This window comes from Urocitellus parryii, chromosome 4 (genome assembly GCF_045843805.1).
Source record: "Urocitellus parryii isolate mUroPar1 chromosome 4, mUroPar1.hap1, whole genome shotgun sequence".
Lineage (NCBI taxonomy): Eukaryota > Metazoa > Chordata > Mammalia > Rodentia > Sciuridae > Urocitellus > Urocitellus parryii.
In genome coordinates this window covers 32854355-32877811 of record NC_135534.1, presented here as the reverse complement: position 1 = coordinate 32877811, position 23457 = coordinate 32854355, and the positions used below count along the sequence as shown (strand labels likewise).

The 23457-nt window shown below is 32.9% G+C and overlaps 1 protein-coding gene across 1 annotated transcript in view; it reads right to left on the bottom strand.

The window, feature by feature from the left end:
- Ccdc73 (coiled-coil domain containing 73) overlaps positions 1 to 23457 on the bottom strand; it is a 120754-nt gene that overhangs the window by 14556 nt on the left and 82741 nt on the right. The window contains exons 9-13 of the mRNA XM_026404255.2: positions 21382 to 21510; positions 20591 to 20650; positions 19693 to 19797; positions 9198 to 9308; positions 6464 to 6598 (exon numbers count right to left, since the gene is read on the bottom strand). Coding sequence (XP_026260040.2) covers positions 6464 to 6598; positions 9198 to 9308; positions 19693 to 19797; positions 20591 to 20650; positions 21382 to 21510 — 540 coding nt within the window. The remainder of the gene's footprint in view (positions 1 to 6463; positions 6599 to 9197; positions 9309 to 19692; positions 19798 to 20590; positions 20651 to 21381; positions 21511 to 23457) is intronic.

The following is a 23457-nucleotide window of genomic DNA, read 5'->3' as shown; positions in this document are numbered from 1 at the left end:
TTAAAAATGGTCATGAAGGCACCCAGAAGTAAAAGACATTTATAAAGAGTGGGTATAAATACAAGATTTGTCCCAGTCTTCCTTCCAGAAGCAATACAAGCAAATAAACAATTTGAATCTTCTATTATTAATTAACAAGAGAAAAAAACCTGTCTACCTAGAATTTTATATTCCATGAAAATATATATCATTTACAATTAAAGAAAAATAGGCACTTTTTTCAGAGAAACAAAATTTGAATTCCTTAACAGCAGATATGTACAAGAAGAAACATTAAAGTTCTTCAGGTTGAATGAAATATTACCTGGTAGAAAACTGGGTCCACACATGGGAACAAAGAATGACAGAAATAACAAGTGTGGGAGTGCATATAAAAAACTACATAATATTTTATTTTTCCTTCTTTTTTTTTTTGAGTATATGTGTGGTACTGAGGACTGAACCCAGCAGCACTCTACCTCTGAGCCACATCCCTATTTCTTTATATTTTGTATTTATTGAGACAAGGTCTTACTAAGTTGCCACTGCTAGGCTTGAACTTGTGATCCTCCTGCCGACTCAGTCTCACAGGTGACTGGCATTATAGGTGTGTGCCAGGCTAATTTTTACTCTTTAAAGTAAAATTCCAAAAAATAAACCAAAATTAAAAAAAATATTAGGACAGAGTTTATAACAAGTAGAGTAGCCTGGTACAGTGGCACATGCCTGGAATCCCAGCAACTTGGGAGGCTGGGGCAGGAAGATGGCAACTTAGCCAGCCTTGGCAACTTGGCCAGCCTGAGCAACTTACCAAGGTCCTAAGCAACTTAGTGAGACCCTATCTCAAGATTAAAAATAAAATTAAAAAGGCTGTAGATGTGACTTAGTGGTAAAGCACTCCGGGGTTAAATCCTCAGTACCAAAGGGGGGAAAAATTAAGAAAAATAAAAGAGGGCTGGGGATGTGGCTCAAGCAGTAGTGCGCTCGCCTGGCATGCGTGCAGCCCGGGTTCAATCCTCAGCACCAAATACAAACAAAGATGTTGTGTCCACTGAAAACTAAAAAATAAATATTAAAAAATTTTCTCTCTCTCTCTCTCTCACTCTCTCTTTAAAAAAAAAGAAAAAAATTATGTTCTGGTAATAATTTGAAGAGTAAAATGTATGATCACACTAAGACAAAAGACAGGAAGGAGAAAATGACAATATGGTATTGAAAACTTCTTACCTTATCAAAAATTGGATATAATATTACAAATTTGGCATAATATTATTTGAAAGTATACTATGATAAATTTACCTCTAGAGGAGAAGTTGACAAACTATGCCCAGAGGGTCAAATCCAACCCACTTTCTGTTTATATAAACATAATTTTGTTGGTATATAACCATACCCACTTGTAAATGTACTTAAGGCCATTCAATAATACATATTAAAGATGTGCTAAAAGAGTAAACTTTATATTATATACATTTTACCGCAATAATAAAGTACAAGATGGGTGTGGTAGCAAATGCCTGTAACCCCAGTGAATCGGGAGGCTGAGGCAAGAGGTTTACAAATCCAAGACTAGCCTCAGCCAACTAAGTGAGATCCCACCTCAAAATAAAAATTAAAAAGGAATAGGGATATAGCTCAGTGCCCTCTGGGACTTTAATGAAAAATAATATTAATCAAACAATAGTTCTCAAAGAAAATAAAGGACTTCCTCATGTTATTACTCAATAAAAATGTGAATAATTCCTTTAAAAACAAGATGAAAAAGATATATAATGCAAACCCTAATCACAGAAAATGTGGTGGCTATATTAGTATAAAAAAAAAATAGACCTCAGGACAAGAAACACTAGTAGGATAGAAATGGATATTTTGGAATGACAAAAAGGTCAATTAAATAGGAAGCCATAACAATCATAAATCTGTCATAACTATCAAGAATCATATATCTAATATCAGGCTTAAAACAGATGAAGCAAAAACTAATAACTGGAGGGCTAGGGTTGTGGCTCAGAGGTAGAGTGCTTGCCTAGCATGTGTGAGCCACTGGGTTCAATCCTCAGCACCACATAAAAATAAAATAAAGGTATTGTGTCCACCTACAATTAAAAAATAAATGTTTAAAGAAAAACCTGACAACTGGAAAGAGAAAGATAAACTCATAGTTACAATCCAAAATTCAAAACTCTTCTCTCACTAATTGATAGAACAAGTACAAAAAAATCAAGATATCCAGGTATGGTGGCATACTCCTATAATCCCAGTAAATCGGGAGGCTGAGGCAGGAGGATTGCAAGTTTGAGGCCAGCTTGGCAACTTAGTAAGAATCCATCTCAAAACCAAAAATAAAAAGGACTGGAAATATAAGTGAGTGGAAGAGTGGCAGAATGCCTCTAGGTTCAATCCCCAGTACCTTAAAAAAAAAGATAGAATATGAACAAAATTATCAACCAACTTGACCCTAATTTACAGTCATAAAACATTCTTTTTTTTTTAAAGAGAGAGTGAGAGAGGAGAGAGAGAGAGAGAATTTTTAATATTTATTTTTTAGTTCTCGGCAGACACAACATCTTTGTTGGTATATGGTGCTGAGGATCTAACCTGGGCCGCACGCACGCCAGGCGAGCGTGCTACCGCTGAGCCACATCCCCAGCCCTATATCAATGGCAGAATATGTGTTTTTTCCCCTCAAGGGGTACATGAAATATTCACCAAGACGGACAATATCCTTAGCTTAAAAAATCATAATATATTTAAAATGATAAAAATCTTATATAGATTGTTCTCTGACCAGTCAAATTAAATTTGAAATCATTATCAGAAAAATATTTGGAAAATCTTCAAGTACTTATAAATTCCACAACATACTTCATAAAGGTCATACCTATATTCATGTGTTAAAGAATACTTCACAAGAAAATTTTTAAATATTTTGAACTGAATGAAAATGAAAATATATATTGAAATTTGTAGGATACAGCTAAAGCAGTGCTTAGAGGATATTTCATAGCTTTGAAAGTTCGTATTAGAAAAAAGAAAGGCATAGGGGCTGGGATGTAGCTCAGTGGCAAAGCATCTGCTTTGCATTCGCAAAGCCCTAGGTTCGACCCCCAGTTCCAAAAAAGACAAGAAAAAGAACCCCACCAAAAAAAAAGTAAGATAAAAAAAAAAAGCCAACCTCAGCAATGGTAAGAAACTAAGCAATTCAGTAAGAAAAAAGAAAGGCAAAGAATCACTCTAACAATAAGCAGCTAGAAAAAGAAAGCAAATTAAACTCAAAGTAAGTAGAATTAAAGAAATAAGAAAGTTAATAGCAAAATTCAATAAAATAGCAGGTAAACAAAAATGAGAGGAAAATCAATGAAACTAAAGCCTTGCTTTTCAAAAAGATGAATAAAACTGTAAAACCTCTAACTAAACTGATCAATAAAAATGAGAAGACTCAAATTACTAATATCAAGAATGAGAGACATTAATGCAGATCTACAAAAGAATATAATGATAGGGAATATTATGAGTAACTCTTAGTCAATAGATTTGGCAACTTATGGAAAGGACAAACTTATTGAAAGACAAAAATTATCCAAACTATGTTGGGGGTCCCCAAGATCACTTCCAGTATTAGTGATTTACTAGGAAGACTCACAAGGTTCAATATATAATATTGAAAACATATATATTTTTTCAACATATTATTCAATATATATTATATTCACTATATTGTATACGTATTCAATACATAGTATCTCATGGCTAAAATTATTACAACAAAAGGATAAAAAAACAAAATAGGCAAAGGAAAAGTCACATGAAGTAATAAAGTCTAGAGAAAACCAGGTACAAGCTTTCAAGAGTCATCTCCTAGTAAAGCCATAAAAGACATGCCTAATTCCTACAGCACTGAATTGTGACAACATATGTGAATCGCTGTCTACCAGGGAAGCTCATTAGAGACTTAGTGCTCAAGGTGTTCTGGAAGGGCTGGTCTTACAGGGCACTCTCTACCTAGCTCATGCCAAACTCCAGACTCCAGTAAAAAGAGATGTCCAGAAAAGGCCAGCTTTTTATACTAACAGTGAAGGCACTGTCAGCCACTCTTGTTAGGAAATGGTGAGAATGCTCTCAAAGTTTCCAAGCATCAGACGAAGGCCAACTTTTCTAAGAATAGCATTCTCAGGCCTGCTATGGTAACTCTTTTCTGCATACCAACATAATAAGTAATTGATAATCTGAATAGCCCTATAAATAATTTAAATACTTAATTCATCTAAAATATTCCCACAAAGAAAAAGCCCAGATAGCTTCATTGAGAGAGAGAGAGAATGAATCTTTTTTTTTTTTTTTTTGTAGATGGACACAACACAATGCCTTTATTTTTATGTGGTGCTGAGAATTGAACCCGAGTCCCACCCATCCTAGGGGAGCGTTCTACCACTGAGCCATAATTCCAGCCCCAATTCATTGGTGAATTCTAACAATTAATAAAGAAATGATACCAATTCTACACAAACTTTTCGAGGAAATATAGGAAGAATGGACATTTTCCAACTCAGTTTATGAAGTGGCCAGTACTCTTGACACAAAAACCAAATAGTAAGGAAAACAAAATAAAACTTACAGGCTAGTATTGTTTGTCAATGCTAAATCTTCAACAAAGCATTAACAATTCAAATCCTCCGGTCATATATAAAAAGGATAATATATTAGGACTGATTGGACTTTATCCAAGATGCAAGGTTATTTTAACATTTGGAAAACAATTAAGGTAACTAATAGATAACAGAATTTTTTAAAAAAATGATCATATTAAAAGATACAGAAGGGCTGGGGTTGTGGCTCAGAGGTAGAGTGCTCGCCTAGCATGCATGAGGCACTGGATTCGATCCTCAGCACCACACAAATGTAAAATAAAGATATTATGTCCACCTAAACTTAAGAATAAATATTTTTTAAAAAAAGGTACAGAAAAAGCATTTGACAAAATTTTTTTGGGGGGGGTACTGGGGATTGAACTCAGGGGCACTCAACCAGTGAACCACATCCACAGCCCTAATTTTGTATTTTACAGTGAGACAGGGTCTCATTGAGTTGCTTAGCCCATCGCTTTTGCTGAAGCTAGCTTTGAACTCATGATCCTCCTCCTCAGCCTCTTGAGCCCAGTGCATTTGACAAAATTTTATACCTATTTGTGGTAAAAATTCATTCATGACAAAAGCTCAGCAAATTAGGAATAGAAGAATACCTTCTTAACCTGATAAAGAATATAAACAAGGGCTGGGGTTATAACTCAGTGGTAGCACATTTGCCTACCATGTGTGGGGCATTGGGTTTCATCCTCTGCACCATATAAAAATAAATAAAATAATAATAAATATCAACAATTAAAAAAATTTTTTTAAAAAGAATATAAACAAAAAACCCCAACAGCTATAATAATATAAAATGATGAAATATTAAGTACTCTCCATCTGAGATGAGAAGGCAAGAATGCTCAGTATTGTAACTTTTATTCAACACTGTACTAGAGAGTCCTAGCTAATGAACGCTGTTGAGATACAGCATAATACATATTATACTAAACCACTATAACAATAAATTTTAAAATGAGGTCAATGTAGAAAAATCAACTATATTTCTCTATGCAAAAAATGAACAGTTAGAAAAACAAAAATTTAAAATACAGTGTGGTAGAATCTGTGCTTGGCATGCATGAGGCCCTATGTTCCATCCCCAGCCCCAATACCCAACAGGAAAACCAAACAAAAAATACAACAGGATTCCAAAACATGAAATACTCAGATGTAAATTTAACAAAATATCTATACAATAAAAACTACAAACATTTCTGAGAGTTTTTAAAAAATATTCCCCTAAATGGAAAGCAATACCATGTTTATTAACTATAAGATTCAGTATTCTTATGATGCCAATTCTTCACAAATTATAGATTTAACATAATCCCTATCAAAATCCCACAGACTTTTTAAGTCTGATTCTAAATGTGATTAAAATGTAAAAGGCCTAAAATAGCAAAAAAAAAAAATTGAAAAAGAACAACAAAATTGAAGGACGTATACTACATTTTAAAGCAATACTAATAAAGACAATGTGGTATTGGCTTAAATATAGACATATAATCAATGAATGGAACATGATAAAGAGTCAAAAATAGACCTGTAGATATTTGATCAACTGATTCTCAAAGAAAGTACCAAGGTATAATGGTAGAAAGAACAGTCTTTTCAATAAATGTGTGTCTCCAAACAACTGGAAATCCATATCTAAAAAATGACTCTTGATCCTTATATCAAGAGCCTGTCAAAATAAAAATAATTTATTCATAAAGTTGAAAAAGAATCTTCACACAAAAGTTAACTAAAAATGTACTTCAGACAACATATGTATACTCACTGAAAGCTTAAAATATAAAACACAGAGAAAATTATCAGTGATGCAGGTTGTACTCCCCAATGTATTTTAATTTTACCTGAAACTTCTTATATTCTTCAACTTTTTTCTGACAGCATAACTTGTTGTAATGTTCTTGAAACTTAATATGAATTTCTTTAAGTGATGATAATTCATTTTTAATCTTGTTAATTTCTCCAATAAGTTCTTCAACCTATTATAACATTTAACCAAAATGAGCAAATATATACACATTTTTTGTCTGAAATTATTAAAATAAGGTTTAGAAATACTGAGAAATAAAAACAATCACAAAATAATCAATAATACTAAATACTAGTTATTGGAATTATGCTAACCCTTAATAAATGTAATTGCATACTCATAAAACTCTATAAAATATTTTTATGCCAAATTTATGGGTAAAAAAATGAGAGTCTCGGGCTGGGGTTGTGGCTCAGTGGTAGAGCACTTGCCTAGCACATGTGAGGCACAGGGTTCGATTCTCGGCACCCTATATAAGTCTATTTATAAGTAAAATAAAGGTCCATCAATAATTACAAAAGTATTTTTTTTAAATGAAGTTGTTAAGTAACTTGTTCCATATAATGCAGATATGAAATGTCAGGATTCAAATCCAAAGATAAATCTAGGTGCTGTGTTCGTAACTACTACACTAAGCCACCTCTTATTACAATCGAAAATTTATAATTTTTATTTTTAAAAATTCTACAAAAGTTATATCTTTCTTGCTTTCTTAAAGTTTTCTTTTGTTGTTGCAAATTAGATATAGAGATTTTTAACTCAACCAAATGAAGAGTATTGAGCACTAATGGTACAACAGAAAATGACACTTCAGCGTGATATTTACATCCACAAACTGAACTTAAGCTGCCTATAAAATTTAATAATATTTTTCCTGGGGGAGTATTCTTTCATGGAAACCTCAAATATGAGACACAATTCCACTGAAGAGGAAAACATAATTTCTTAGAGTTTTTAAAAACTATTTTAAAAAAAATTTTAAATAATTTTCTCTTGAAAACTTCTATCATAAATCTCCCAAATGCAATAGTAGTTATAGAAGCCAACAGGTATAAACTCACATTACTTTCCCTTTGCTCATCTATTTTTTAAATATCTTTTAATTTGTTTTCAAGACTAAACTCTCCATTTGGTCTTCATCCCATCTTCTTCTATCTCCTTACTGCAGTGAATTTCTCTTCTGCCCATTCTCATGCTCTCACATTATACCAGCATTCTCTCCTCAGTCCACAAAGGTCCTCTATTCACATTCTTAATTTTTTTTTCTCCTTGACCCCAGTTACTCTTTCTCATTTTGTAAAATGAATAACCCAGGACTGGGGATGTAGTTCAGAGATAAAGCACTTGCTTAGCATGCACAAGGCCCTGGGTTGGACACCCAGCATGCATTCATAAATAAATCATCAATCAATCATTGTTTTTCTTGGGAGAAAGTCATTGTTATAGTCTTATCAGAGAAAATGAATGTTTAAGTTTCTTAGCTCAACCAATTTCTTTTGTGGCATGTTTAGCCTATTTCAGTTTATATTTTTTTGCACTTCACAGTTTTCCTTATTCTGACAGTACCATTTCCATAATCTTTTAATCATTGTGGATGAGAAGAAGGTACTGGGATGCAATGGAGATTAATTGAAATTACTATGCTTATTGCTTAATGATAAATTTTATTGGTGGAGATTATTAAGCATTTTTTAGTATTCTCAAATAATTAAATATAATACTTTTCTTAGATTTGAGAAAAGCTTATCAAAATCTTAAATCAGTGATGACTTGGTTTTTCCAAACTATAAAGTAAGAAAACATGTTAGCTACAAATGAACTATATCAAGAGTTATTTGTATCATAAATCAAACAAAATCATCTACGGAAAATGCTACAAAGCTGATATAAAATACACATTATATTACTATATCAATATTGCATGTACTTTCATTAATACAATAGTCTTAAAATATAATCATACATTTCAAAAATATCACTTCCTAAACTCGAAAGTAGTGACTTTCAATTGTTATTATTATTATTATTTGGAGTGCTTCAGATTAAATCCAGGGCTTCATGTATGCTATAGCCCCAGCCAACTGTGTTAATTCTTTAAAAGAACTGAAGAGGCAATGAAAATTGATATTAAAATAGAATAGTCAATTTTGTGGTACACCAATCTTTAAAGTGAACCTTTGTATTTCACAACTTGAATTTACATCATTTATAGCATTATTTTATCTACTTCACTGAAATTAAAATAAATGCTTATAAAAATATTTATTAAAAATAAATAATTTTGGGTTAAGGAAATAATAATGTTTAAAGATGTTAATATTACAGAACTATGCACACATGTTCTAAACATGGCTCTAATATATCTCAACAAAACTGCTGAGGAAAGTAAATAGATCATCTAACAACAGTAGATATATAAGCCTTTGTTTTAATCATTTACTAAAATACAATGCAGTGGTTTCATGAAAAGGTAAATTTTCTTTGCCACATATGGAAGGTCATTTGATACATACTCATATATACACATATATATTTATGTATAAACACAAACATATGCATGATCTTTTATGCATGAAAACATTACAGGAAATTTTGTTAAATTTAGCTCTTAAAAAGCACTCACTTTTTGGAAAAATAAGTGCAAGAAGAAAATGTGTCTGACTTTATTCCTGTATTATTTTTGCAATATTTTCTTAGCACTAAATACGTATTTTAAATGTCTGCAGTTATTTAAAATATTTTAATATTTTATAGTTTAATAAACCTACATGTCTCTTCCAAGTTCCTTGTGCTTTCTCATGCTCATTCTGAAGATAAAGGAACTTTTCTTCATTTTCTTTTACCTTCTCCCTTTGCAGCTCATTATCTCTTTCAAGGGTCTGCAATAAAATTAATTATCCAAAAAATAATCAATACCACATTAATGAATTTTGATGTGTTTTATGTTGCTTGGACCTTTGCTTTCAACATGCTGAAAGTGCCATACAGATCAGTGATAATGTGCTATCTCAACAATAATTTTCATAAATTAACAGAAAGGTGCTTATAGTTTAGCTAACAGGAAATAGGGGGAGGTTATGATAAAGAAATGGCTATAAAAGGGTATAAAAACATTGCCATTATTCAGTTTCACTGCATAACTTTTAATGTACTGAAAAAGTAATATAAAGTACAGCACTGAAAAGTATGAAATGTAGCATAATCCAGTCTAACACTACTAAAAAATTTTAACTACCACAGAATAGTATTTCTTATCATTTATTTTAGAAATTAACTGGCTAGAAAGTCCTGAAATACAATTTTAATTTCAAATTCATACTTCTTAGCATAACTTAACTATTTACCACATTAACTTACTTACTTCATTAATTTCACCACACTACCACACTACTTCCCCACCCCAAATAAAACCTTTAAAAAGTAAAAATAATACAAGTATTTTCTAAGATTAGGGTTTGTGAACTATTAAATTCATGTCACCAATATTATTAAGTTTCTTCAATGTGTGCTTATAAACTTCTGTGAAAAATAAATAGTAACAACTTTCATCAACATGTCTAATATTCGGTGTTTTTAAGTTTATTTGTTTATTAGATGTCTGCTTGGTAAAATTTTCAAGCTACACAAAAGGATCCAAAGAAAAGGTAAGATTATCCTCTATTAATTCTTCTTCCCCCTAAATAATTACTTTAGCATTTTTTTCTATAATTATAGAAACTGCCTATAGTCGTACAAGAATTGTTATGGTTTAGATATGAGGTGTCCCACAAAAGCCCATGTGTGAGACAATGCAAGAAGGTTCAGAGGGAAAATGATTGGGTTGTGAGTCTTAACCCAATCAGTGAATTAATATCCTGACAGAAATTAACTGAGTGGTAACTGAAGTGATAGGGTGTGGCTGCAGGAAATAGGAACTGGGGCATCACTTTGGGGTATATATCTGTATCTGGCAAGTGGAGACTTCTCTGCTTCCTGATCATCATGTGAGGGGCTTCCCTATGCCACACTCTTCCTCCATGATGTCCCGTCTCACTTCAAGCCCCAAGAGCCTACTGTCTATGGATTGAGACCTCTGAAACCATGAGTCCCCAAATAAACTTTTCCTCCTCTACAAGTGTTCTGGTTGGATTTTTTAGTCACAGCAGTGAAAAAGCTGACTAAAACATATATATATATATATATATATGTTTTAATATATACATATATATGTTTTAATATATACATATATATATTTTAGTATATATATATATACACACACACTCACATACATACATATATATATTTAATATTTACTTTTTAGTTGTAGTTGGACACAATATCTTTAATTAATTAATTTTTATGTGGTTCTGAGGATCGAACCCAGGGCCTCGCCTGTGCTAGGTGAACAATCTACCATTGAGCCACACCCCCAGCCCCTATATATATTTTAAATACAGATGAACCATGTTACATGTACTATTCTATATTCTGCTTTGTAAAAAACAAAATAATGCCTTGCTTACTTTTTTAAAAGAGAGAGAGAGAGAGAGAGAGAGAGAAAGAGAGAATTTTTTAATATTTATTTTTTAGTTTTTCGGCAGACACAATATCTTTGTTTGTATGAGGATTGAACCTGGGCCACACACATGCCAGGTGAGCTCGCTACTGCTTGAGCCACATTCCCAGCCCCCTTGCTTACTTTTCATACTATTATACATAGATCAATTTCATTTTAAGGCTTCATAATATTTTCTTTAAAGAGTTATCAATTACATCTAAAGTATTCAATATGAAAATACACAATTATTCAAAATAACAGCAACTTATCTAACAAAAAGCATGTTACAACTTGTAATATGAAAATTCTCCTCTGTTTCATAAGAAGCTATGCACCTTGAGAGCACCCAAATGAATACCTATTTCGATTGCTTCTATTTCAGGATAATGAAAATGTTAATACAAGATACATTTCCTTAATTTATGTTACATATAACAATGGGGAAGTTTCTAAGTGTTTACAATAGTGTATAATTAAGACTTTTAGTACTTTTAACAATTGAGCAAATATTTTACATTTTTAAATCAGTAACATACTGTATTTTTAAAAATAGACAATAGTTTAGGGAAGAGAATGGGAGAATATAGTCTATATCCTAGTAATAATAAATAACCAAAAGCAACTTTTTATTTATTGAATGATGTTGAATAAGGTGATTTGAACAATAAAAATAAATAGAAAATCAAGACTGTAGTATTTGAGTGGCTTATGTTTGAGTTGTAGAGGTAACCGAAGGGCAAGATCTAGGAAGAGAGCATCATAGTCCTGAATCAGTGTACTGGAGACATAAATAATTTCCTGTCCCACTTCCCCATGTAAAAGAAACTGCCTCCTTCAAGTATTCTCTCAGTTTGTTTTGGACACACCCCATCCTTTCATTATAATTTAAATTGATTGCTTTCAGTCTATTGTACAAAACAGGTTATCAATGAGGATACCCTTCTCTCTTCTGTTGTGTATCTTTCTGTTTCCTAGATCCATGGTTTTCTCTTGGGTTTACTCCCTTTTCTTGGTAAACTTTGTTACTTCTCAATAAAGGAGACATAGATGGTAAATTATCTGAGACCCTGCATGCTCCCAAATTTGTTTTTCTTCCAATACTTGGCAATTAGAGTAGCTGAATACAATAGAACTCTACTTTGGAAATCAATTTCTTCCCAATTTCAGCAGGCATGATTATTTTCTTCTATCTTCCAATAATACCATTAAAAAGTCTAACACAAATATGTTACCATTCTCATTCTTAATTCTTTGTATGTAATCTACTTTTTCTACACAGAATTTTAGAATCATCTTTTTATGTATAGTACAAAATTTCATGATGATATACATTGGTATCATTATAAAATCATATCATTCAGGTGTGGGTAAACTTTTGTATTTTCTCTTTGATTATTTTTTCCCTCCATTTTCTCCATTGTTTCTCTGAAACCAGACTCTTTGGACTGATTCCCTAATTTTCTTTCTCTCGTTTTCCATCTTCTATGTGTTTTGGTTCTACTTTATAGAAGATAAGTAACATTATAGGGACATCAACATTTATAGAGATATCAACATTATCCTCCAACCTTTCCATTGCATTTTTATTTCCTGAGTGTTTCTCTATAGACTCCTAATTCTTGTTTTGTGGATTATATATTATTTTCACATGGTTTTTCATTATTTTATTTGTTCTTTGAAGTAGAATGTATTTTGACATTTTATTCATATATAGAATATAACTTCTCATTCTTCTGGTTGTACATGATGTAGAATTACATTGGTTGTATAATCATATATATACATAAGAAAGTAATGTCTGATTCATTCTACTATCTTTCCCATTCCCATTCCACTCCCTGCCCTTCATTCCACTTTGTCTAGTCCAAAGTACTTCTATTCTTACTGCCCCTCCCCATTTGTTGTGAGTTAGTATCTGAATATCAGAGAGAATATTTGGCCTTTTGTTTTTTTGGGACTTACTTGTTTCACTTAGCATCACAGTCTCCAGTTCCATCCATTTACTGGCAAATGCAATAATTTCATTTCTCTTTGTAGCTGAGTAATATTCCATTGTGTGTGTGTGTGTGTGTGTGTGTGTGTGTGTGTGTATATATATATATCACAATTTCTTTATCCATTCATATGTTGAAGGGCACTTAAGCTGGTTCCATAAGTTTAGCTATTATGAATTGAGAAGCTATAAACATCACTATAGGATGGTGACTTTAAGTCCTTTGGGTATATACTGAGGGGTAGGGTAACAGAGTCAAATAATGATTCCATTCTGAGTTTTCTGAAGTCGCTCCATAATGCTTTCTAGAATGATTGCACCAATCTGCAGTCCCACCAGATCCCACATCCTCGCCAACATTTACTATTACTTGTATTCTTGATAATTGCCATTCTGACTGGAGTGAGATGAAATCTCAGTGTAGTTTTAATTTGCATTTCTCTAATTGCTAGAAATGTTGAACATTTTTTCATATATTTATTCACCATTTGTATTTCTTCTTCTGTGAAGTGTCTGTTCATTTCCTTAGCCAATTTGTTGATTAGGTTATTTGTTTTGATTTTTTTTTTTTGGTGTTAAATTTTTTGAGTTCTTTATATATCCTAGAGATTTTTGCTCTATCTGAGGTGCAGGTATCAAAGATTTTCTCCCATTCTGTAGGCTCTCTCTTCATATAATTCATTATTTCCTTTGCTGTGAAGAAACTTTTTATTTGATTCCATCCTATTTATTGATTCTTGATTTTACTTCTTGCACTTTAGGAGTCTTGTTAAGGAAGTTGGCTCCTAAGCTGACATGATGTATATTTGAGCCTACTTTTTCTTCTATTAGGTGCAGGGTCTCTGGTCTAATGCCTAAGTCCTTGATCCACTTTTGAGTTTTGTGCAGGGTGAGAGATAGGGGTTTAATTTCATTTTGCTACATATGGATTTTCAGTTTTCCCAGCACCATTTGTTGAAGAGGCTATCTTTTATCCAATGTATGTTTTTGGTGCTTTTGTCTAATATAAGATAACTGTAATTATGGGTTAGTCTCTGTGTCCTCTATTCTGTACCATTGGTTTACATGTCTGTTTTGGTGCCAATTCCATGCCATTTTTGTCACTATAGCTCTGTAGTACATTCTAAGGTCTGATATTGGTGCCTGCTTCACTTTTCTTGCTAAGAATTGCTTTGGCTATTCTGGGTCTCTTATTTTTCCAAATGAACTTCATGATTGCCTTTTCTATTTCTATGAAGAACATCTTTGGGATTTTAATAGGAATTGCATTAAATCTGTATAGCACTTTTGGTAATATGGCCACTCTTTAAAATATTTTTTTGTTGTCAATGGACTTTATTTTGTTTATTAATATGCAGTGCTGAGAATTGAACCCAGTTCCTCACACATTTGAGGTAAGTACTCTATCACTGAGCCACAAACACAGCCTAGTATAGTCATTTTGATAATGTTAATTCTGCCTATCCAAGAACATGAGAGATCTTTCCATCTTCTAAGGTCTTATACATTATTGATGACTCTACTGATACAGAAATTAGGAAAACTACCTTACTCACAATAGTCTCAAAAATATTTGGGAATTATTATTATTATTATTATTATTATTATTATTATTACTGATGCTGTTCTGTTTTTCATGTTGGAGGCTTTCTTCAAGTGTTCAATAGTAGTAATTAACTACCTGTTCATAGTAAGGATGTGGTGTTAAAAAGCTGTTTCAAGTTTACTGTGAGTTGACCTGGATGAACTGTTTCATTTGGAAAGCTTAATTGCAGCAGTTATAGTCTTTTCTCCAGGCAGATTAATTCCTTTAACTGTCCTTCAAACTCCCCAACCTAAACGTCCAACCTTCTGCTAAGTAGGAGAGGGACAGTGACAATTTGTACTGGGTGAAGAACAGAATCTAAGTTTGCAATAGCATCTTATATAATCTTCTAGTATAGGATTTCAACTGCACACCCTACTTCTAGAGGCACATGATACTTACAATTCCTGATCATTTATGTTTTATTATGTTTATGTGTGTTATAGTAGGGAAGGGAAATGGCTGGAGAGCAAACCCAGTGTCTTGCGCATTCTAGGTAAGCACTCTACAACCGAACCCCAACCTTAGCCCTTATTTCTGCATCTTTGACTTAGGTTTCCATTTCCTCTTCTGTGTAAATTACCAATTGTCCAGCTAGTTCCCATTTTTAAAATATTATTTTTATTGTTTCCTCCCCCATTTCCTTTTTCTTGGGATTTATTAACGTCATTTATTACAATTTCGGGATGGGGTAGAAGTGAATATGTATTCAAGTCATTGTTTAACCACAATCCCTGATCAAACAATATCAGAACTCAGAAAGAATATGAGTTATTTCCTGTTCATCATCCATTCATTTAATAAGAATAAGCTCCTCCTGTGTACCAAATGCTATTTTATGTTCATATAGTACATCACTGAAAACATTGCTGCCCTCATGGAGTTTATATTCTATCAGGAAATTATTTGGTATTACTTAGATTAAAAAATATGATAGTCTTGTAATTAAAAAAGGATATTGTGGAAGGTAAAAATAAAACCATCTGCTAATGCTTTAATCTACCAAAAACTAAATAAATTGACCTAGTTAGTACTATGTTACCATTGTAACTACAGAAATAAAATATGCAAAGTTATTTTTCTTAATATTGTGACTATAGGAACAGAAATAGTCTTATAGTACACTAAATCATAAAATTAAATCAGAGTAGAAAATATTTTCTCTCATGAGAATTTAGGTCTCTAGATTCTAAAATTTACTACTAAAAAAGTAAGACAGATGACAGCATGATTGCTGAGCACTGAAAAACAGTTGGCCATTATCAAGAGTAATGATCCCTTTTAGTGCAGGTGGAATTAGAATGCTCCTCAAGAAAACACTGGCTATCTATGCAGCATAATCCTTAGCAACAGTTCAACATTAATATTTTGTCATGCTATATATCAGTGGTTCTCAGACACTAGTCTGCAGACAAGTACTGATCCATGACAAAATTTTCACTAGTCCATGGCAAAAAAAAAAAATGTCAATATAAGGCCGTTAAATGACTTTTCTTGTAAAGAACTATCCATTATCTTGAGATTATGTCCTTAATATACTTTTGATATTAAAATGTTCATTTTAAAAATGATAATGATGATAAATGGAATTGCTTGTTTTTTAATGAGCTTGCTTCTCAAAATAAGCTGACAGTTCTATTTTTTATAAATTTTGAATCTTTACTGTTTTACATCTAACTTCAAGGGAGAGGTACTAATTATGATAATTAAGGATAGTGGTTTTGTTTACCAAGATAACAGTAGTCTTGATAGTCATTGTTAACTCGAATGAAACCCATAACTATACATTTATGACTACTATTGGCTGTTTAAAATTCAGTAATACTTAAGAATTGGAATTAGAGTTTATGAAGAGACAATTAAGAACCATCTTAGTATAAGTGATCTAACAAAATTGGCAGCACTCATAGATCTAGGAAAGAATAATAGTATGAAGTTGTAAAAACAATGCCTGATTAAAACCAGGATAAAAGTTTAATTCAAGTTTTGCCACTATTACAAGGCCTTGTATGACACTGCTTATATTTTCGTGAACTGAAATGTTTTGATTAGTCAATCTCTAATATTTTGTTCCCCTTAAAAATCTGTTTCAACTCGGTTCTATGAATTAGGAGATGCTCCTGCTAATGCTACTCCTAAAGAATTCGGGTAAATAATGTTTCTTGGGAGAAAGTTCAATATATTAGAGGAATAGTCCAAGTTATCCAGTTATAGGGCAGGGGTATGGGAGGTGGGGGAGGGGGTCTTGCTCATAACTAAACTTTCAAAGAAATTGTTTTTATCAGTCTTTTATTAGAATAGGTGAAGATATTAAAGGAGAGAGAAGTTTGACTCTGGCATACCACATCTTTCTCCTTCCTCTTTTTTTTGGGGGGAGGGGTCCCAGGGATTGAACTCAGGGGCACTCAGCCACTGAGCCACATCCCCAGCCCTATTTTTATTTTATTTAGAGACAGAGTCTCACTGAATTGTTTAGCACCTTGCTTTTGCAGAGGCTGGCTTTGAACTCATGATCCTCCTTCCTCAGCCTCCTGAGCTGCTGGGAATTCAGGCATGCGCCACCATGTCAAGCTCCTTCTCCTAAATCTAACTCCTATAGTACTGGGTGAAGGCAAGAGAAATAAGAAGGGTATAGCTCTCTTTACAGAACAAAACAGAATATCAATAGTATGAAGATAAGACACATTGCTCAGGTTAAATGTGGTTCCATTCAGTGCTGTTGGACTACATAATTTGGCTTGGTATAAAATTGAAAAAAATAAAATAAAAAACAAGGGAAAAGAACTATTAAAAAGATGAAAATATAATTTTTTTCCTTTCTTTGCAGTTCCTTCTTCCCTTTCTCTCTTAATCTGCCATAGTGGTTTTTATTTTCAACTTAATGTCCTGGTTTCTTGAGCAGGGGAAAACTTAAGTGTCTAGTGGACTCATCACCCAACTCAGCATGAATAAGATCCACCAGCTACTAGGTTTCCCTTCTTCCTTCCAAATGCTTGACCCATGTACTATGTTCTGGTCAGATCAGGGAAGTCAATTTCCTTTCCCCTGGGTCCTCTATTCCAGCCCATGATAAATGGGTGACTCTGAAGTGATTCCAACTGCTGGGCAGGGATGGGATGCATTACCTGGGCTGGAAACTCATCCTGCCCCTGACAAGTCACCTGTCTACCATACCAAAATTATGACAACTTGGAACCTGAACAGTTGCTGCCTCATGTGTCAATCTGAAGTGCTGGAGGGTATATGCAACCAAATAAGACCTTCCCTTCCTGCACTAGGTCCCCGCCAAGAAGTAAAGGTCAATATCAAAACACAGATCTTTCACTACAAATGTGATCCAACAACCTGCCAATGGCAGAAGAAAAGGACAAGAGAGAAGGGCCAAACAAGATTTAAGAACCAAGACTGGAAAGCAATGGAAATTAAAAAAAAAAAAATGTCTGGAACTGAGGCTACAAGCCTCTGGCACAGATTCCATTGTCCCATCAGTCTTAATTTATAAAACATAAAGTCAAGATAAAAGTTAATAAAAAACTTCCAAGACTGTGACTGCAAAGCATTAAACCTGAAGCAGGAAGTCTTCGTGAGTGTGGGTCCCTATACAAATGCACAAGTAAAATATTCATGAAACTGCTCTAGCCTCTACTAATACTGATTCCTACATGGGAGGTGATTATAGTTTTCATGGAAAATATTCAGCTTTACCTTTTCTCCTTGCTACCAAAAATCCCAGAAGAGGGGCAGAAATGTCTTTTATGGGCCACCCCAGAAGAATATGCCCCTACTTCTGTCTAAGTAGACATCACATCATTTGGCTTAGGGGTACTCAGGGCATTTCCTGCCCTCCACTAACTTCTACATTTCTGTATGTAGAGCCCAGAATGAGCGGATTCTCTCTTACGCACACTTCTAGAGCCACAGGTATTAGAACCAACAAATACACTTCAAGTCTTACTGACAGAGATTTTTCCCCAAAACCTTCCACTTTGAAATTTTCCGACCAGAACTGGGCATTAATTAATATGTTCTTGGTAAATTTCCCAACTTCAAGAAACATGGCAAGCTTCTTCACATGAATTTACCATATTTTATTCTACTGACAACACCAGGAGTGGATCTCAAGTGTTCATACAAGGAACAAGGGGCAGTCTTCCCTTCTTGTACCTCAATCTCCATAAGGGATTTTCTTTTAGACTCTCACACTTAGCATCATCCCCTTCCACTATGGAAGTAGAGAAAAACCTCTCTTTTTTAACACTGCACTCTCAAAATATCAGTGACCATAATGTATTCCCTTCCAATAATTTTCTTTTTAAATTTTTTTTGTAGTTGTAGATGGTCAGACAGCCTTTATTTTGTTTATTTTTTTATGGTGCTGAGGCTTGAACCAGTGCCTCATGTATGCTAGCCAAGTGCTCTACCATTGAGCTACAGCCCCAGCCCCCAATAATTTTCAGATACATAAAATATATTATGTATATAATATAGTATATATATATATTATATATGATATATAAAATATATAATTTTCATATATATGTATGTATTGTGTGTGTATATATATATGAAAATATATATATATATATATATATGGAAGAGGAAGCTGGGATGATTGTGGCAACAGTACTAGTGCTATCATATTCCTATGAACACGGTTCTGCCCTGAAATTCTGAGAGCTGGTTGACTGCTCTTTTATAATGTGGATGACACTTTCACCTTTTTTCTTTCAATATTATTTTAGTTGTTGATGGATCTTTATTTTTTATTTATATTCAGTGCTGAGAATCAAACCCAGTGCCTTGCGCATGCTAGGCAAGTGCTCTACCATTGAGCTATAACCCCAGAATGACACTTTCACTTTTTTATTTTCAGTTTTAGACCTCAGCCACAATTCTAAGACAAAGAAATATCCCATTCATTCTAGTATAAAATGAAATCAGACATTTCATTTTATACTTTACTTTAAAGACTGAAAACAAAAGTTGATGGAGTTCAGTATCTTGCCCCTAAAATTAAAAAATATCAACAAAATTGCACAGATGGATACCAATTAAACAGGCAAAGCTCATTAGAAATATGATAAAACACTATATACATACATGTATATAGTGTATATATGTGTGTGTGTGTGTATGTATATATATAACCTGATTATTTTCTTTTAGCATCTTCAATTCTGCATCCATTTCAGTATTAGCTTGAATTTGTTGCTGAAGTAACTGCTGCATATGTTGAAAAGAAATGATGATAGCCTTTAAAAATATATAAATATATCAATTTTTAAATGTTTACTATAACAGTCATGTCTCTAAACTCATTCTTCAAATACATTTTGTAATTTCTAATTCATTATAGTTTAATTTCAATATTTTATTAAACTAATGGCAAATTTTATAATAAAATATCTAAAAATATTTCTTACATAATTTCCAAAGAAATATTATTTCCAAGAGTCCCTTAAATAATTAACTAAGTTTTTTTAATTGGACCATGACACTATTGAAAATTTTGAAGAATTCAAAACTAAAATAAACTTTTGTTGACTTGCCCCCTGCAAAATAGCAAATATATCTCTACTAAAATGTCATATGGGCTATATTACAAGATGTTATAATGAACTAGGATGTCATGAATCAAATGGAGGAAAAGCAGAAGAAAAACAAAGAACAGGAGTTTTCTTTCATGTACCTTTTTAAAAAATTAGAATAATTATAAATATCAAACAGATTCATATGAGAGGATAATGTCCTGAAAAAGTAAGCACTATGTATAGATTCATATGAGAGGATAATGTTCTGAAAAATCATGCATTGTGTATAAATACACTTCAATAATTACCTGCTAGGGCACCACTTGTCTGAACAAAGAAAAAAACTGATCTTTTAAAAATAGGAGTATATATGTGACTGTTATACACATTCTAACTGAAAGCTTACTATTTGCTACATATTGACTTAAACATGATTCCATGTGTTACTTTATTTCCCACACTGTAGCTGATTTTAAAATATTTACTGATTCCATAAATATCTTATGATTGCTTACCTGTTTTTCTTCTTCAGTATGGGTAATCTCATCATTAATCTTCTTATTTAATTCTAATTCCTTCAAAAATTTGAATAATTTTAAAGTTATGGTATAAAATTCAAATTCTACATTCAATTCAGTGCTCAAAAAACTTGAGAATGACATGACCTATTACTCCAGAGCACCCACATTTGCTTGTGGTTGAAACAGTGGCTCCAATGAATTGAGGAAGGTATCAGAATTCAATATAGAGCCGAGCCGGGTGTGGTGGGGTGCATGCCTGTAATCCCAGTGGCTTGGGAGGTTGAGGCTCCTATCATGAGTTCAAAGCCAGTCTCAGCAACAGAGAGGCACTAAGCAACTCAGTGAGACCCTGTCTCTAAATAAAATACAAAATAGGGCTGGGGATGTGGCTCAGTGGTTGAGTGCCCCTGAATTCAATCCGTGGTACCAAAAAAAGACATTAGAAAATGAAATATAATATAGTCTTTAAAAAAAGAATTCAATATAGATTTGTACAAACTTGGAAAGGTTAAAACTACAAAATCCCTCATCTTTAAAGCTCTTTGGAGACACCATTGTATTACAATATTATCCAAAATCAAAGTGAAAATAAAATGGTTGCAGCCAAATTTTTTGTCCTTGATAATGGCAAAAATTATCTAATAATTAAAAAAATTCATAATACCTTGAATTTTTACTATGTATGGCAATTTTGAAAAGAAGAAACATTTTGTGTTATAATCCTAAAATTCTCATGCATTTAAAAATAATTACTTTTATAAACTTGAATACATTAAATCAAATACCATGTTGAGTCTTTCTTGAAGTTCTTCAAATTTCTGTTCTTTAATTCTTATATTGATGTTTTCTTCTTCTATTTTATACTGACATGTGACCTTGGACTTTATCAAGTCAGAAGCTATTTTTTTTAGTTCCTTAATGTAAAAAATATGTCAACAAAATTCAGTACACATATTTCATCAAAGTAAGGTAGTTCCCTGACAATTTCAAAATTCATCTTTAAACCTATAATTATAATTCATATATCAAGATAATACTACCAGTATATCAAGGTCTACTTCCTGTAGCTCCTTTGCAAGATTAGCCAACATGGGAATGCAACATGGGGTTAATAGAATAGGCAAGACCAATCACATGGGGATAAAAAACATGCACTAACCAACCAGAAAAGCAGAGGGTTTTCATTCATTACTTATTCAATAACCATCTTCTGAGATAGCTGGTCATGGTGGCACACACCTGTTATCCCAGTGACTTGTGAAGCGGAGGCAGGAGGATTGAAAATTTGAGGCCCCTCAGCAACTTAGTGAAGCCCTAAGCAAGTGAGAGCCTGCCTCAAAATAAAAAACTAAAAAGGACTGGGAGTTGTAGCTCAATAGTAAAGTGCCCATTGGCTCAACCCACAGTACTGAAAAAAAAAATCTTCTGAGATAATGAAAATGATAATATAGGATTCTCAATTTGATTAGCATCAAGTAAGAAATAATTAAAATATAATGTATTACAGAAATGTATAAGAAGCATAAAGAAGGAAATGGTTTAGTTATAGACATCAAGAAGTTATTACACAGAAAAGTAGCATTTGAATTGAGTCATTAAAGATTCAGAAGGGGAAGGGGAAAATATTGGTAATGTAGCTAGAAATCTGGCAGGACTCAAATCTTAAGAGGAAGTTGTCTGTCAGGATAAAGAATTTTATTTTTATTCTAGGGACAATGGGAATTAACCACTGAAGGATTTAAGGGTTTTTATGTTTTATTTTTTATTTGTTCTTTTTAGATACTCAAGACAGTAGAGTGTATTTTGCCATATTATACATACCTAGATTATAAAATTACCATCCCATTCTTTTGGTTGTGATATAGAATTTCATTGGTCATGAATTCATATATGAACATAGGAAAGTTATGTCAGATTCATTCTACTGCCTTTCCTATTCCCATCCCCGCTTCCTACTAAAGAATTTTGAAGGTGGGAGGGAAAGGGAGTGAGAAGGGAAATTTCATGGAAATGGAAGGCGATCCTCAGGGTTATACATAAGGACATATAAGAGGAAGGGAGGGGTAAGACAAGATAATACAAATCGAAGAAATGATTTACAGTAGAAGGGGTAGAGAGAGGAAAGGGGAGGGGAGGGGAGGGGAGGGGGGATAGTAGAGAATAGGACAGACAGCAGAATACATCAGACACTAGAAAGGCAATTTGTCAATCAATGGAAGGGTAACTGATGTGATTCAGCAATCTGTATACGGGGTATAATTGGGAGTTCATAACCCACTTGAATCAAATTGTGAAATATGATGTATTAAGAACTATGTAATGTTTTGAACGACCAACAATAAAAAAAAATAAAATAAAATAAAATAAATGAATCTGAACCTCTGGGGAAAAAAAGAATTTTGAATAGAATGATAAGACAAGATTTGCTTTTAAAAAAATAATAATTTTGGCAGTGTGCAGAAAGTATAATTTAGAATTATGAAAGAAGTCTTCATTTGTGAACCATTACATGTCTGTTTAGTTTAGCTGATACCAATCACATTAAAATCCTAACATATCAATTTCTAAATTAGTGTGCAACTGATTGTATTGCTGTTTTGTGTATCTATTAAATACCCAAGAAGTGATTTTTATAGCCTTGATTACATAGCTTCTGAGCTCCCTTTGTATTCTGGAGGAACTCTGCATTATAAGAACCCACTGTGCACCAGAGAAGCTAAAATACTAGATACTTGCTTTATAAGCTTGAGAACAGACTCTGCTAATCAGATGCACAAGTCTTGGATGATGGATCAAGACTATTACAAAGGACAAGGACTGCTGCAGATCTGTCTGTTGGTAGACAGTGGGGACAGTGTCAG